General features: G+C 41.0%; 1 protein-coding gene across 6 annotated transcripts in view; it reads left to right on the top strand.

Annotated features, from left to right (window-relative positions):
- The first annotated feature begins 456 nt into the window (after window positions 1-456).
- LOC123392225 overlaps window positions 457-17,326 on the top strand; it is a 56,210-nt gene continuing 39,340 nt past the window's right edge. For 5 of the 6 annotated variants that reach the window (XM_045080542.1, XM_045080544.1, XM_045080541.1 and 2 more), the window contains exons 1-2: window positions 3,123-3,585; window positions 7,987-8,034. In XM_045080542.1, coding sequence (XP_044936477.1) covers window positions 3,530-3,585; window positions 7,987-8,034 — 104 coding nt within the window. In that variant the 5' untranslated portion in view covers window positions 3,123-3,529. Of the gene's footprint in view, window positions 498-3,122; window positions 3,586-7,986; window positions 8,035-17,326 lie in introns of those variants that run through there. The other variant, XM_045080540.1, reaches the window with a different exon arrangement.

Below are 17,326 nucleotides of genomic sequence, written 5' to 3'. Positions count from 1 at the left end.
CTGAAGGCAGAGGCTTTAACCCACTGAGCCACCCAGGTGTCCCTAAAATTAATATTTGATTGCTTCCTCTCAATCCCATGAAATGATGCTTGCATAAATAATTTTTGCCGAGTCCTATATCAACCTTGCCTATTTTAGTCAAATTTAGGGTTATCCAGAAAACATTCAGCCCTCTGATTCATTCTCTTTCTTGCAAAATAAAAGGTATGAGACAATCTTCTGTGAGATTATTATCCTCAGATCTTTGATCTCGGTATTCCCCCATTTCCCATCTTTAAGGAGAACTGATTCCATTTTTAAGACCCTATAGCCTGGAACCAACTTCACGGTATACCCCACTCTACTACTACAAACTCAGGACCAACTGGAATCAGTGTGGAACGAGGTCCATTGTATTCCCCACTCTACTTCTATCTCAGAACTATCCGGAATGTGTTGTTTGGGGTTGCCATGGACACGGAACTCTTATTCTGCTACTGGCTTGTTCCAAGCAGCAGGTAAAGAGCTGGGGTGGAGGGCTCTCCAGACAAGAGTATTCTATACTCTACTTTCTATGTTGACTAACGTTGTCCTTCATCCTCACTGAGAGTAAAAAGAATATACTGTTCTAGAGGGAGGGCTGGAGGATGGGGGAGGGTGCAGGAAGGGGGTCTTTGTGGCCACAGACAGGAAGTTTTGCCTTGTGCTCAGCTGGGGTGTAAGGGCCTGGTTAGCCATAGGAACTTACTTGTAAACCCCAGATATAGGGGCGGGCCAGGGTGGATGGAGACATCCAATCAGTGGGGCATGCATATATTTACTGCGGTGGGTTGAAATCCCATTGGCCACCTCGCTACTATAAAGGTTAGTCTGTGAGGCTGGGCGGTGGCATAGTAGGAGTACTAGGAGGAGTTAGAATAGCTGTTAGGGAGAGCCCCTAGAGCCGGTAGATGGGAGAGCCGTCAGGATAGCTCCGGTAGTGATAGTTGATGGGAACCGCGCCGCCCCTACCGCCCTGCACGGTTTCGCCGCTCAGAGCCGCGGCTGTGGGAAGCAGCGCCACGGCGAACGGCCTTGCCAGAACCAAGCCGCGGCCCCGCTGCAAGGGGCCTCGCCGTCCCGAGCCGCGGCCGTCGGTGCAGCATCGCGGCGAACGGCCTAGCCTCCAGCAGCCTCGCTGTCCGGAGTGGCCTCGCCATCCCTACCCGCAGCCCCGGCCTTCCCAGCAGCCGCCCGGAACCTCAGCCCCGCAGCCAGGGGCCTCGTCGTCCCGAGCGGCCTAGGCGAGCGGCCGCGGCCTCGCCGACCCGAGCGACCTCGTCGAGCTGCCTCGGCCTCGCCGACCCGAGCGGCCTCGCCGACCCGAGCGGCCTCGCCGACCCGAGCGGCCTCGCCGACCCGAGCGGCCTCGCCGACCCGAGCGGCCTCGCCGACCCGAGCGGCCTCGGCGACCCGAGCCGCGCCGACCTCGCCGACCCGAGCGGCCTCGGCGAGCCGCCTCGCTGACCCAAGCCGAGCCCTCGGCGAGCTCGCCGCCGAGCCGCCTCGCCCTCGCCTCGCCGACCCGAGCCGCCGCCGACCCGAGCCGCCTCGCCGACCCGAGCCGCCTCGCCGACCCGAGCCGCCTCGCCGACCCGAGCCGCCTCGCCGACCCGAGCCGCCTCGCCGACCCGAGCCGCCTCGCCGACCCGAGCCGCCTCGCCGACCCGAGCCGCGGCCCCGCCTCCCCAGCCCCGCCTCCCCAGCCTCGGCCCCGCCTCGAGGGGCCTTGCTGCTCGGAACCAAGGCCCCGCCAGGAGGGGCCTCGCAGCCCGGATTGGCGGCTGTCGGCTGCGGCGCTTCAGCGAACCGGCTAGCCGCCAGCAGCCTCACCGACCGGAGCGGCCTTGCCACCCCCAGCCACGGCCCTGCCGGGATGGGCCTCCCGGAGCGTCGTTCCTAGGAGCGGCCTGGTCGTGGAGCGGCCTCATCCAGAGCGGCCTCGTCTGGAGCGGTGGCCGCCTCTGGGGAGCAGCCTTGTCAGAGTGGCATCATGGGGAGCAGAGTCTGTGTCATCCGGGTTGTCGTCCTCGTTGTCGTCATTGGGAGCGGCCTCACTCGAGCGGCGTTATCGTCCTTGTTGTCCTCGTCTCTCTGTCGTCGGGAGTGGCATCCTCGTTGTGGTTGCCTCTTCCTAAGAGACGGCCCGACTGACCAGTCAGTTTGATTTTCGATGCTTGGCGCGAAATAAAGCTTTGGTTTTCGCTTTGTGTCAGTCTCGTTCCTTTGATCACGAATCCTAACAGTGAGGAGCATTAACAAATGTTTGTTTTTTCCTGGGGACCTCCCAGAACCTTCTCACCCTCAGGGAACCAGAGGTGGAGGGACTGTGGGGTGAGGGTGTATGGATGGGGTTATGGGGTGCACTAGGTCAATATAGGACCAAATAGCAGTAACCTCATTGCTGGCCAGGAATTGGGACAAGATTTGACTTAATGGGCTTGGTTTGGGGAAATAAAAAAGGAAAAGAAGTTAAAGGCATCATCCTGGAAGGCAGGAAGAAAGACCCCTGCTATTAGTATCTCTAGTAATGTTTGCTCCCATTTAGGAAAATTTGTTGTCAAGTGACAAGATCCTAGTCTTTCTGTGTCTACCACCCTTTGAGTGGTGGCCCCTGGAAAGCAGCCCTGCCCGCGGGTAAGCAGATCCGAGCTTTGCAGGGTAGGAGTATCCTTAAATATGCGGCTCTGCCTTGGTCCACCCCCCCTCCCTGGCCACCTCTGGAACAGAATGGAGCAACCTCAGAGCTTTGGGATTCCTACTCCCACTGCCCATGAGGTGCTATCTCTTGCAGGTATGGAATTACAGGTGGTTGGCCCTCAAACCTAAACTCATCATCAACATTTATGCCCAAATTGACCTATTTATGAAAATATTTTTCATTCGTTTTCATTTTTTTCTCCTTGTCCAGAATTTAGGCCTTGTGGCACATTTCAGGCTGCCTCCTTGATAACTTGGATTGCCACGATAACTTGGCAATATCTTATTCTCCAGTGACTTCTAGTTTCCTTGCATGACACAGATTGTTCTGTGCAATGTTGAAGGATGCATCTTTGCTTTCCCACTCTTTGATTTATGCTACAGAATATATTTTAGGATGGAAAGATCATAAATCCCTATGATAATATAAAATTGGTTTGAAATGAGTTTGTTTCCCTTACTGCGTCCTATGTAGCAAGAGAACAATCTTTAAAGTGTCCTGTCTTTGAATGAAATTTACTGTACATTCAAAAAACTTTTCTTCTATTTCTCAACCCAGAATAAAATACTGAGGGGAAAATACAAAATGCACATTTCATGGATTGATAAAATTGTACAGGATTGTAGATTTTATAAGTTTGTGGATTCAAGACTTTAGAAATGCTGGTCCATTTCTAATAAGTTCTGTGTATGACTTTCTAATTGGGCAAATATGTGTTTTAAAAATACTGAATTTAATATGTGCCTTTCCTTTTTTTTAGAGTGTTTGTAGTTTAACCCCTAATTGGAATTAGGAAGATTAATCCCAGACATGAAGAGATTAAAGAACAACCATTTACATATCTCATTGAAGAATCCAAAAAATAAGTAAGTGATAAGCCTTAAATTTACTAAATGTTAAGGATAATTCTCAGCCTTGGTTAATAGAATAGGGAATACATGTATACTTTCTTTCATGATTAATGTAAACTGCATATAAATGAAATTTGGCAAACTCACAATTTAAAGATCTTGTTTTATGCTTATAATTGATTTAAAATACTACAGCGTAGGCAGGATGCCAGTGATAATATGTATGTGGTAGCCACAGTCACTTTCTCTAAAATTTAAATTCAATTTAATTAACATACAGTATAGTATTGGTTTCAGAGGTAGAATTTAGTGATTCATCAGTTTCAAAATAACATCTAGTGTTCATTCCATCGACTTCCGTCATTAATGCCCATCTCCCAGCTACCCCATCCCCCCGTGTACCTTATCCCTTGACCTACCTCCCATCCAGCAACCCTCAGTTTGTTTCCTAGAGTTAAGAGTCTCTTATGATTGGTATCCCTCTCTGATTTCATCTAATTTTTTCCTTCCCTTCCCCTATGTTCATCTGTTTTGTTTCTTAATTTCCACATAGGAGTGAAATCATATGATAATTGTTTTTTTTGGGGGGGGGTAGACTTATTTTACTTAGCATAATACCCTCCAGTTCCATCCATGTCATTGCAAACAGCAAGATTCCATTCTTTTTAGTGGCTGAGTAATATTCCATTGTATACATATACACCACCTCTTCTTTATCCATTTGTTGTTGGACATCTGGGATCTTTCCATAGTTGGGCTACTGTGGACTTAGGTGCTATAAACACTGGGGTGCACATACTCCTTCCAGTCATTATGTTTGTATCCTTTGGGTAAATACCTACTAGTGCAATGGCTGGGTCATAGGGTGGTTCTATTTTAAACATTTTGAGGATCCTCCATACTGTTTTCCAGAGTGCCTGCACCAGTTTGCATTTCCACCACCAGTATAAGAGGGTTCCCTTTTCTCTGCATCTTCGCGCAAACTTCTATTCTTTCCAGAGTTGCTAATTTTAGCCAGTCTGACTGGTGTAAGGTGGTATCTCATTCTGGTTTGATTTGCATTTTCCTGATGCTGGGCGGTGTTCTGCATTTTTTCATGTGTCTGTTCTCCATTTGTATGTCTTCTTTGGAGAAATGTCTGTTCATGTCTTCTGCCCATTCCTTGACCAGATTTTTTGTTTTTTGTTTTTGTTTTTTTGGTGTTGAGGTTGATAAGTTCTTTGTAGATTTTGGATACTAGCCCTTAACTGATAAGACATTTGCAAATATCTTCTCCCATTCTGGAGGTTGCTTTTAGTTTTGTTGACGGTTTTCTTTGCTGAGTCACAGCCACTTTTAGCTTCTCCTCTGAGACACCTGGATGCCCTATTAGGGCTGCTCTGTCCTTTCTGGGGAGGTGACCATTTTGAGATGGCCACTACAAGGGCTTTAGTTGTCCTGTCTCAATCAATATGTGAAACACTGTTAATTACCCCAGGGAAGGTCACAGATTTTTATTAGTGAGGAGTGGCTTGCAAATCAGCATGATAGATGTTAGAGACCTATGACTACTCAGGATCTGTGAATTGGTTAAAACAAATAGTAATAGTTACCTTTGCAAGAGTTGTAATGAGGACCAATTGAAATATCTGTGAAACATCAGGACAATGCCTGGCACTTAATAAATACCACTTAAATGTTCATGAGATGAAATATCACTTTTGTGATATTCTTTCTTTAATTTTAAGAAATTTATTTTTCATTTTTTTTCTTAGATATCTATAATCCAAGTGTTGATCTGTTTTTATCCTTTGTATCAACTGGCTTTTCTTTTGTATGTTCTATTTTTTTCCTACTATTTTCTTGGAGAGTGTCTCAACCTTGTCTTCCAACTCCAGATTAATTTGCTTTTCATATGTATCCAAACTACTATGTATCCCATGAAATGATTCTTTATTTCAACAATTGGACTTTTAAGTTTAAGATACCCTCTTGTGTGTGTGTGTGTGTGTGTGTGTGTGTGTGTAGAAGTTCCTTTTAATGAGCGTATAAGCAGAGGGTAGAATCCTGGCCTTACAGTAAAAAAATGTCATTCGCTGTATGCCTGCAGGTGTTTTACTAGACCTTTCCTGGTCTCAGTCTTTTGTTTTTGTTTTTGTTTATTTTTAGTTTCAGAAGTAGAATTTCATGATTTATCAGTTTTAACACCCAGTGCTCATCGCATCAAGTGCCTTCCTTGATGCCCATCCTGCAATTCTCCCTTCCCTCCACCCGCCGCCCTTCCCAAAACCCTCAGTTGATTTATTCGAGCTCAGCATCTCTTAAGGTTTGCTTCCCTCTCAATTTTCATCTTATTTTTCCTTCCCTTCCCCCTACTTTGTTTCTTAAATTCCACATGTGAGTGAAATCATATGGTATTTGTCTTTCTCTGACTGACTTATTTTGCTTACGTTTTTCCTTAAGATTTCTTATTCTCATTTCACTTACTATCCTCTTCCCTTGTACCTTTAAAAGGGTATTTCTTTTCATTTTTTTAAAAGATTTTATTTATTTATTTGACAGAGAGAGATCACAAGTAGGCAGAGAGACAGGCAGAGAGAGAGGGGGAAGCAGGCTCCCTGCCAAGCAGAGAGCCCGATGTGTGGGGCTCGATCCCAGGACCCTGGGATCATGACCTGAGCTGAAGGCAGAGGCTTAATCCACTGAGCCACCCAGGTGCCCTTTAACGGTATTTTAATGCATACTTAAAATGTTGGTCTGTATGGTCCAATGGTTCTGTTTCAGATGGTATGTGTTGTTCAGTTTGTTGTATTTTGTTTTCAGTGATTATACTCCTTAGGTATCTAATTTTGTTTTGTGATCTTACATTCCTTGTGGCCATTGACCCCTTGTCTGGTAACTTGTATTAGGGAAGGGCTAATGATTGGCTTGGGACAATTTCAGTCTGTAGCTGTTCTTAAAGCATAATTATTAATAGCATGTCTGTTCCACTTTCAGAAGTATCCTCTGTCGGATGAGGTAATACAAGTCATCCTTGTTCAAAGCTGGGGACCTAAGGTTTATCTTTCTCAGTATATTTAACATGAGGGCGATAGCCGGGGGACAGAGAGTCTGCAGAACAGCGAAACACTGTGACCCAGGTAATTTCTGTAGCCAGGATACATCACTTTTAAGGTCCTGGACAAAGGCAGCATTGGAGAAGGTAATGTTCTAGGTTGTTCACCTTGGCCTTGGAGGTAGGAGAGAGGTAAAAGCCCAAGGATTGCTCTTCAGCCTTTCCCTGCTTTTATTAACTAACCTAAAGTTACCCAAATTTTATTCCAATTACTTCTGGGTAGTTGCTACTAAGAATGGTAGTGACTATCTCTGGGGAAAGGCAAGAACAGAACTTAAAATTTTCCCTTCCACTCAGCCGCTCAAGACTGCCCATAGCATTCTTTTCCTGTCTGCTAGTTAAGGGACAGCTGTATCTCCTTGAGAGTCATAGGGTTTGTGGTATTGTTAGTTTTTTTTTTCTATCTATACTTTAGTTTAATTTCTGTAGTTTTGGAGGAAGAGTATCCTATGGATAGGAATCCAAAATTTCCCAGGAAATTATGGGAATGTAGTACTTTGGAAATCTTGAAGTGTTTTTGAAACTTAAATATTATCTGTTTGTGTTGTTGTCACTGATTTTTTTTTCATATTTGTCACATTGGTATTTTTGATACAACATTTGGTGAGGAGGGCAGGCGGCCTAAAAACTTGTAATGTTTGTGAGATGATGAACTTCAGCACGAGTTTATGAAGTAGACACATGCAAAGTGCGTTTTCAGTGTGTCTTATTTTACAGGTGACGAAGTTAAACTGTAGAGAGATTACGTTATCCAACCCAGTGCTTTGGTGGCAGGAAGTCTTGACTTTGGATAACTTATCCAGATACCTCTTTGTGATGATCTGAGAGAAAAATCATTCTGAACACTTGTTCTGTTTCCACTTCTGAAAAATCCTTTAAACATTCTTGTTTATTTATTCTATACCAAATGATGGCCAGAGACTAGCCCTTGGCACTGGAATATTAATTGTTTTGGCAGTTCCTTTATTTCTGTGTCCTTTGCTACCTGTTACCTGGATCCACCTCCCTGTGCCCATGGTCAGATCATTCATATATCTCAACTTGATTCCAGAATGTATGAATGGTTGACAAAATGGAGTAGAAAGGTGGTATAATCACAAAAACTACACCTCCCTTAATTCCTTCTCTTCCCAGTGCACAAACAAAGAGCTGAGAGTCTGTCTCAGAGGTTCCATTGCTGTACCCTGAAACTTCCTGTTGTTTCTGTCATGTTTCCCCGGGATTTTATTTGTCATGTCCTAAAATTCTGTCAGGAAAAGGAACCTGATTGCTTTCCAAAATGTCTGATTTTAATTTTTATATGTTTTTTTACTTTTTAACAGAGTTGTGGATTCTTTCTTAGCATCCTCTGATGGCAGCGATGCCAAGAGGTAAGTTGACTTGACTGATCTGAGTACCAAAAGGTAATAGAGAGCATTGGTAGCAGCAAGAGGTTTCCATAAAAGATTGTAAGCTTCTATAGGTAACTGTCTTTCTTTTGGGGTCTAAGTAGAAAAAAAAAAAAGTCATAAGAGCAAGACTTTCTACTTAAAGTTTGTTTGGGACCCTGAGTAATCAAAGCTCTTAGGAAACTCTCATAATGTCTACAGTGAGATACTGCTAAAGTGGGCCAGGTGAAGAGAGGATCCTGTTATTTGAGCAAGAAGAGGTGGCAGTGGACAGGGTGCAGTGGATCTCTCCACAGAAAAGAATGGAGCTGGGACCCTGGGTGGCTTAATCAGTTAAGTATTGCCTCCTCTGCTCCTCTGCCTCTCCCCCTTACTCCACATTGTCCCACTTATGCTCTCTCTGAGAAATAAATAAATAAAAAATCTTAAAAAAAAAAAAAAAAAAGAATGGAGATAATAGACCTTGATATGTCCCCTTTACTCCCCAGAGATTTGCAACCATCTAAAACTGGTGTCTTGGGTGCCTGGGAGGCTCAATCATTAAGCATCTGCCTTTGGCTTAAGTCATGACCCCAGGGTCCTGGGATCGAGGCCCATATCAGGTTTCCTGCTCGGCAGAAAGCCTGCTTCTCCCTCTCCTACCTCTCCCTGCTTGTGTTCCCTCTCTCTGTGTGTCTCTCTGTGAAATAAATAAATAAATAATCCTAGAATAAATAAAATAAAACTGGTGTCCCAAACGTAAACCCACCATCGTATTGGAGGAAGACCCTGCCTCAAGTGTGCAGTTTTCTGAACCAAACTGAGGAACAGAAAATACTTACATGACACATGAAGAATAAGGATATAGTGAAGGAACTTGATAATCAGGAAATAACCCGAAAGGCTGTTTACCTACAAGCCAAGATTGTATTTTGAAGTAAATTCAAGTCAGTGCAGTTCGTTAGGAAAGTTGAGTTTAGCAGTAAAGAATTGCACTTATCTTGATATGTTAGGCTTTTCCGACAGAACTGAAATTTTTAATAAAATTATATAAAACCCCTTTTCTTTTTTTTTTAAGGTCTGATGTTCATTTTTTAGAAAATTTCTTTTCAGCGTAACAGTATTCATTGTTTTTACACCACACCCAGTGCTCCATGCAATCCGTGCCCTCCTTAATACCCACCACTGGGCTCACCTAACCTCCCACCCCCTGCCCCTTCAAAACCCTCAGGTTGTTTTTCAGAGTCCATAGTCTCTCATGGTTCACCTCCCCTTCCAATTTCCCTCAACTCCCTTCTCCTCTCCATCTCCCCATGTCCTCCATGTTATTTGCGATGCTCCACCAATAAGTGAAACCATATGATTATTGACTCTCTCTGCTTGACTTATTTCACTCAGCGTAATCTCTTTCAGTCCCGCCCATGTTGCTACAAAAGTTGGGTATTCATCCTTTCTGATGGAGGCATAATACTCCATAGTGTATATGGACCACATCTTCCTTATGCATTCGTCCATTGAAGGGTGTCTTGGTTCTTTCCACAGTTTGGCGATCGGGGCCACTACTGCTATAAACATTGGGGTACAGATGGCCCTTCTTTTCCCTACATCTGTATCTTTGGGGTAAATACCCAGTAGTGCAATTGCAGGGTCATAGGGAAGCTCTATTTTTATTTTCTTGAGGAATCTCCAGGCTGTTTTCCAAAGTGGCTGCACCAACTTGCATTCCCACCACTAGTGTAAGAGGGTTCCCCTTTCTCCACATCCTCTCCAACACATGTTGTTTCCTGTCTTGCTAATTTTGGCCATTCTAACTGGTAAAAGGTGGTATCTCAATGTGGTTTTAACTTGAATCTCCCTAATGGCTAGTGATAATGAACATAAAACCGCATTTCTAAGGAAAATTGAAATAGTGGTTTCCAAATAGCTAATTTACAAAGGTTTTTTTTTGTTGTTGTTGTTTTTTTTTTTGTTTTTTTAATTCAACCAGTTTACAAATTGAAGACAACTTCTTCTTCTTTTTTTTTTTTTTTTTTTTTTTAATTTTTTATTTATTTATTTGACAGACAGAGATCACAAATAGGCGGAGAGGCAGGCAGAGAGAGAGGAGGAAGCAGGCTCCCCGCTGAGCAGAGAGCTGGATGTGGGGCTTGATCCCAGGACTTTGGGATCATGACCCGAGCTGAAGGCAGAGGCTTTAACCCACTGAGCCACCCAGGCGCCCCTGAAGACAACTTCTAACTAAGCTCAGAAAAGTTTGGCTTTGATACAAAAGTTGGCTATTCATCCTTTCTGATGGAGACCTAATACTCCATTGTACAAATGGACCACGTCTTCTTTATCCATTAAGTCTGTTGAAGGGCATCTTGGCTCTTTCCACAGTTTGGTGGTTGTGGCCCTTGCTGCTATGAATATTGGGGTGTTTGTATCAACATGGATGGGACTGGAAGAGATTATGCTGAGTGAAATAACTCAAGCAGAGAGGGTCAATTATCCTATTGTTTCACTTGTAGAACATAAGGAATAACATGGAGGACATTAGGAGAAGGAAAGGAAAAGTGAATTGGGGGAAATCAGAGAGGTACACGAAGCATGAGAGACTGTGGACTCTGAGAAACAAACTGAGGGTTTTGGAGGGGAGGGGAGGGGAGGGCTAGGTGAGCCTGGTGGTGGGTATTAAGGAGGGCACATATTGCATGGAGCACTGGGTGTGGTGCATAAAGAATGAATCTTGGAACACTGAAAAAAATAAAGTTTAAAAAAAGTTTGGCTTTGAAGTCATTGGGGTCTGATCATAGATGTTTTTAATTCTTTAGAAATAATCTAAATGAATTCATATCTGGAATCTCTAATGAAGTCACCAATGCAGGATAAGGTGTATTGAAGGGGGTAGAGAAATTCAGTCCAGAGTATCCATGACAGTATAGAATCTTCTGGACAAGTATCTAAATTTTATTCTAAAAAGTTAGGATTTTCTGTGAGCTAACAAATCATGTTTAGCTAGCAAATCATGTTTACTGTAACTTTGAGATTTAATAAATTCTTGTTGATCAAATAAATTGGTCACATCACAGGTCCATGTAGGAAATCTCTGATAAGTTTTTCCATTTGTTGGTGTTTATAATAAGCTAGACCAACTCTTTAGCCACAGTGATAGTTATGAAAACCTTGATTTTTTCCTAATTCATGTGAGTAAATCGTGTTGCAGTCTGGGGGGAGGAAGCTATAGATGGATCTCTTATTTCGGCAGAGGGAAAGTTTATTCTGAAGCAGGAATAAAATGGAAAGCTATGGAAAGATGTCAGTGTGGACAGGGAGGGTATATAATCTTTTTTAATTTTCAGAAAAGTACCATATTTTAAAGAAAATTTTTTCTGTTTATCACACTTAAATGATCTAGGTTGAAAATGTGACTAGATCTTAGAGAGTAATTTTATCAGTCTTTTAAAATAGAGAAATGTAGAATACTACTTAATCTTCAATTGTGTTCCTTTCTCATTTTTTTGCTGGATGTATTCTGATTCCCCATTTTGTTGGTTTTGTCCGAGTAGTGACTAACAGAATGTGAACACGTTTTGCTGATTAAATTTTTACTCATTGGAGTTCATTTGACTTGTATCTAAGTAATCTGACTAAGGGTACTTGCTATTGCTCTGAGCTGAAGGCATTTTTACTCAAGCCAAGGAAAGAATACATTTTAAAAATCACAGATATCTGAAAAGAAATAGTCATGGGATTTTTCTGCTTCTCTCCTGGCCAGTTATTCAGCTATTTAATGTCAGTGTTGGAGAATGAGCAGTGCTGAAGAAGAAACCAGCTGGTCACTGGTGGAATTCATTTGTTGTCTAGACAAAGATTATGTGGAAGATATAGGGCCAATTAATAACTACAAATGCTTCTTCAAATTACCTGTAATTTTCTCTTAAAATTTTTTAAAATTCCAGTATAATTAGCAAATAATGTTAATAGTTTCATGTGTACATTATAGTGATTCAGCAATTCTATACATTACTCAGTGTTCATCATGATAAATGTATTTAATCCTCTTCCCCTATTTCATCTGATCCCTCTCACCTGCCCCCAGGTAACTTCAGTTTATTCTCTATTTAAGGATCTCTTTTTTGCTTTGTCTCTTTTTTACTTTGTTTGTTTGTTTTGCATCTTAAATTCCACATGTAAGTGAAATCATAGTACCTTTATCTTTCTCTGACTGACTTCACCTAGCATTATGCCCTCTAGATCCATCCATGTTGTTGCAAATGGCAAGATTTCATTCTTTTCTATAACTGAATAATATTCCATTTTCGGTTGGGTGTATCCTCTCTCTTCTTTATCCATTCATCTATGGATGGACACTCGGGTTGTTTCCATACTTTGGTTATTGTAAATAATGCTGCAAAAAGAATAGGGGTTGCATATCTTATTGAATTAGTGTTTTCATATTCTTTGGGTAAATACCCAGTGTTGGAATTATTGGGTCATATGGCAGTTCTATTTTTAATATTTTTTTAAAGAAAGTGGATTTTTTTAAAAAAATTATTCATTTATTTGACAGAGAGAGATCACAAGTAGGCAGAGAGGCAGGCAGAGAGAGAGGGGAAGGGAAGCAGGCTCCCTGCTGAGCAGAGAGCCTGATGAGGGGCTCGATATGAGGGTCCTGGGACCATGATCTGAGCTGAAGGCAGAGGCTTTAACCCACTGAGCCACCCAGGAACCCCACTATTTTTAATTTTTTGAGGAACCTCCATACTGTTTTCCACAGTGGCTGTTCCAGTTTATATTCCCATCAATAGTGCATGAGGATAACATTTTTCTCCACATTCTTGCCAACATTTCTTGTTTCTTGATTTTAGCCATTCATTTTGACAGGTGTGAGGTAGTAGTATCTCATTGTAGTTTTGATTTGCATTTTCCTGATGATAAGTGATGTTGAGCATCTTTTCAAGTGTTTGTTGCCCATTTGTCTTCTTCAGAAAGATGTCTAGTCAGGATTTTTGCCCATTTTTAATTAGATTATTTATTTTTAATAGTTTATTTTTGCTTTTGTTTCTCTTGCCTCAGGACGGATATTTAGAAAAATGTTGCTATGGCCAGTGTCAACAGAAATTATTGTCTTTATTTTCTTCTAGGATTTTTGTAGTTTCCGGTCTCAAATTACTTACTTACTTACTTACTTAATTAATTAATTAATTAAACATAGTATTTGCTTTTTTAAATTTAAAATCAATTAGCCAACATATTCATCATTAGTTTTTGGTGTAATGTTTAATGATTCATTAGTTGCCTATAACACCCAGTGCTAATCCCACACTTGTGAGTTTATTTTTGTGAACTGTAGGAAAGTGGTCTAGTTTCATTGGACCTATTTTGCATGTCGCTGTCCAGTTTCCCCAGCACCAGTTGAAGAGACTGGCTTTTTCTCATTGTATATTCTTGGTTCCTTAGTTGTAGTTTAATTTGACTCTATAAGTGCATGTTTATTTCTGGGCTCTCTATTCTGTTACATTGATTTATGTGTCTGTTTTGTGCTAGCACAATACTGTCTTGATTACTACAGCTTTATAGTATATCTTGAAACCTTGGATTATTATACATGCATTTTTGTTGTTCTTTCTCAAGATTGCTCTGGCTTCGGGCACCTGGGTGGCTCAGTGGGTTAAAGCCTCTGCTTTCAGCTCAGGTCATGATCCCAGGGTCGTGGGATCGAGCCTCTCATTGGGCTCTCTGCTCAGCGGGGAGCCTGCTTATCCCTCTCTCTCTGCCTGCTGCTCTGCCTACTTGTGATCTCTGTCTTTCAAATAAATAAATAAAATCTTAAAAAAAAAAAGAAGATTGCTCTGACTGTTCAGTGTCTTTTGTGGTTCCATACAAATTTTAGGATTGTTCTAGTTCTGGAAAAATACAGTTTGTATTTTGAACAGGAATTGCATTGAATCTATTAATTGCTTTGGGTAGTATAGACATTTTAACAAGATTAATTCATCTAATCCATGAGTACAGAATACCTTTGTATTTGTTTATGTTGCCTTCAGTTTCTCTTATCAATGTTGTATAGTTTCAGAGTACAGGTCTTCCATCTCCTTGGTTAAGTTTGTTACTAGGTATTTTTATTTTGGTGCAATTGTAAATGGGACTCTTTTCTAAATTTCTTTTTCTGCTACTCTTTTATTAGTCTGTAGAAAATCTACTGATTTCTGGGTATTGTATCCTGCATCTTTGCTGACTTCATTTATTCTTTTATTTTTTTTTTAAGATTTTATTTATTTATTTGACAGAGTGAGAGATCACAAGTAGGCAGAGAGGCAGGCGGGGGCAGGGGAAGAAGGCTCCCTGCCAAGCAGAGAGCCCGATGCAGGACTCGATCCTAGGACCCTGAGATCATGTCCTGTGCCAAAGGCAGAGGCTTAACCCACTGAGCCACCCAGGTGCCCTTCATTTATTCTAAAGGTTTGTTGTTGTTGTTGTTGTTGTTTGTGTGTGTGTGGAGTCTGTAGGGGTTCTATGAATAATAATAGGAAATAGTGAGTTTAAATTCTTCCTTGCCAATATAGATGACTCTTATTTCTTTGTTTTCTTTCTCATGTTTTCTTTGTTTCATCTGATTGCTGTGGCTAGGATTTCCACTACTATGTTGAATAAAAGCGGTGAGAGTGGACATGCTTGACTTGTTCCTGATCTCAGAGGAAATGCTTTGTTTTTCATCATTAACTATAATGTCAGCTGTGGGTTTTTCATATATGGCCTTTATTGTATAAAGGTATATTCCCCCTAAACCAACTTTGTTGAGAGTTTTTATCATGAATGGATGTTGAATTTTGTCAAATGCTTTTTCTGCATCTAATGAGATGATCATATAATTTTTATCCTCCATTTTATTGACTTTGTATATCACATTGATTTGTGAATATTAAATCATCACTGAATCCCTGGTATAAATTTCACTTGAATATGGTGAATGATTCTTTTAATATATTGTTGAATGTGATTTTTCTAATATTTTGTTTAGAATTTTTGCATCTGTGTTCATCAGTGACATTGACCTATAGTTTTCTTTGTTTGTGGTGTCTTTGCTTTTGGTATCAGGGTAATGCTCACCTCATATTATGAATTTGGTAGTTTTCCCTCCTCCTCTATTTTTGGAATGAGGTGAGAATAGGTATTCATTCTCCTTTAAATGTTTGGTAGACTATACCAGCAAATCCATGATGGTCTGCATTTACATTTGGGAGGAAATTTTTGATTATAAATTCAATTTCATTCCTAGTAATTGCCTATTCAGATTTCTATTTCTTTCCAATTCAGTTTTGGAAAATTGTATGTTTCTAGAAATTTATCCATTTCTTCTGGGTCACCTAATTTGTTGGCATATATTTCTCATAGTATTTTCTTTTTCTTTTTTAAGATTTTATTTATTTATTTGACAGACAGAGATCACAAGTAGGCAGAGAAGCTGGCAGAGGGGGGTGGGGGAAGCAGGCTCTCAGATGAGCAGAGATCCCGATGTGGGGCTCAATCCCAGGACCCTGAGATCATGACCTGAGCCAAAGGCAGAGGCTTGACCCACTGAGCCACTCAGGCACCCCTCTCATAGTATTTTCTTATAATTCTTAATTTTTCAGTGGTGTCTGTTTTCTTCATCTCTGTTTTGATTTTATTTACTTAGGTCTTTTTTTCCTTAATGAATCTGACTAAGGCTTGTCAGTTTTGTTGATCTTTTCAAAAAACCAACCCTTGGTCACACACACACACACACACACACACACACACACACACATTTAGGTACCTACAAACTATAGCTGAATTTGAAATAGATGGAAGTGCAAAAGCAGATGCATATTGGAGTTAGGCTCAGTAGTCAAGAAAAGTTTTAAAATCACTCTTGATCCATTAAGGGTTCTCTACAGGTCTAAGAATTTTTTTTCTACCATATAAAGCTGCATTTCTAGGGGAAAATGAAATACTTCTTTCCAAATAGCCGAATTACATGAGATTTTTTTAGTGTTCAACCACATTATGATTTTTAGATAAAGTGAAGCTTATTTGAATGAAAAAAGTATGTAAGATGTTTGATCAGATACATTTTATCCTTTAGTTCTGATCGGAATGAATTGACCTCAGCAACTGATAAGGAGGTCACCAATAAAAGATGAAATAAACATATGTAAAAATAAACCAGAGATATTCAACACAGAGTTTCTTGGACACTCTAAAATGTTGGAAGTCTCCACTTCTTTATGTAACATATTTTTTATCTAGTTTGGTAGAAACTAGATCAGGTAGATCTAGTTAGATCTGATAGAAACTCAGGTCTTCCTATCTGAGTTACCAGCAGCCAAAACTCTTAGAAAACTATCAGACTGTTGTATGAGATTCTACTAGAATGGGCTGTATTAGTATTCTAGGGCTGCTGTAACAAAATATCACACAAAACTGAATCGTTTAAAACAACAGAAATTCATTGTCTCAGTCTTAGAGGCTAGAAGTTGATATCAGGCTCAGTAGGGTTGTTTTTTTCTTCTGAGGGCTGTGAGCAAGAATCTATTCCACACCCCTCTCCTAGCTTCTGGTAATTGCTGTCAATCTTTGCTGTTCCACGGTATGTAGAATCATTGCTCCAATCTCTACCTTAATCTCTACATAGGTGAAGTATGTGTGTTTGTGTCTACATTTTTCCTTTGTCTTAGGACACCAATCATACTGGATTAGGAGCCCACCCTAAACCAGTATGACTGTGTCTTAATTACACCTACAGCAACCCTATTTCCAATAAGGTCACATGCTGAGTTACAAGGGATAAGATTACAACATATCCATTTTAGGTGGGACAATATTCAACTTATCATATTTGACAAGTGAGGAGAGAGTCCTATTTAGAGCCAGAAGAATAATGGCAGTAGACTGGGAACAGAAAAGGCCTTAGTAGGGAATAATGGAACTAACAGACACTGGGTCTACCCCATAGCCTCCAGAGCTTATGTGAGATAGGCCTGAAGCTCAAATCCACTATCATGGTGGATAGAGCCACTGCCTTAGACCTGCATTGCTTGACCCTGTCTAAGAGGCAGGAAAGATGACCATGATGGGTCAAAGTAAGAAGGTGATGGAAGGACTTGCAAATCAGGAATTTAAATGGAGTAAGAGGGATGTGTACACTATAAACTGAAGTTGAAATGAAATAAATGCCACCACAAAAAGCTTATATAATTGGGGATTAGGGACAGGTATAGAACTTAAATTACATAAAAAAAGAAAAAAAAAAAAACAAAAAAGAAAAAAAAGAACTTAAATTACTTAAACC

Source organism: Mustela putorius, unplaced genomic scaffold (genome assembly GCF_011764305.1).
Source record: "Mustela putorius furo isolate JIRA1106 unplaced genomic scaffold, ASM1176430v1.1 tig00000461_pilon_pilon_pilon, whole genome shotgun sequence".
In the NCBI taxonomy this organism is placed as follows: domain Eukaryota; kingdom Metazoa; phylum Chordata; class Mammalia; order Carnivora; family Mustelidae; genus Mustela; species Mustela putorius.
This window is presented reverse-complemented; position numbering and strand designations above follow the sequence as displayed.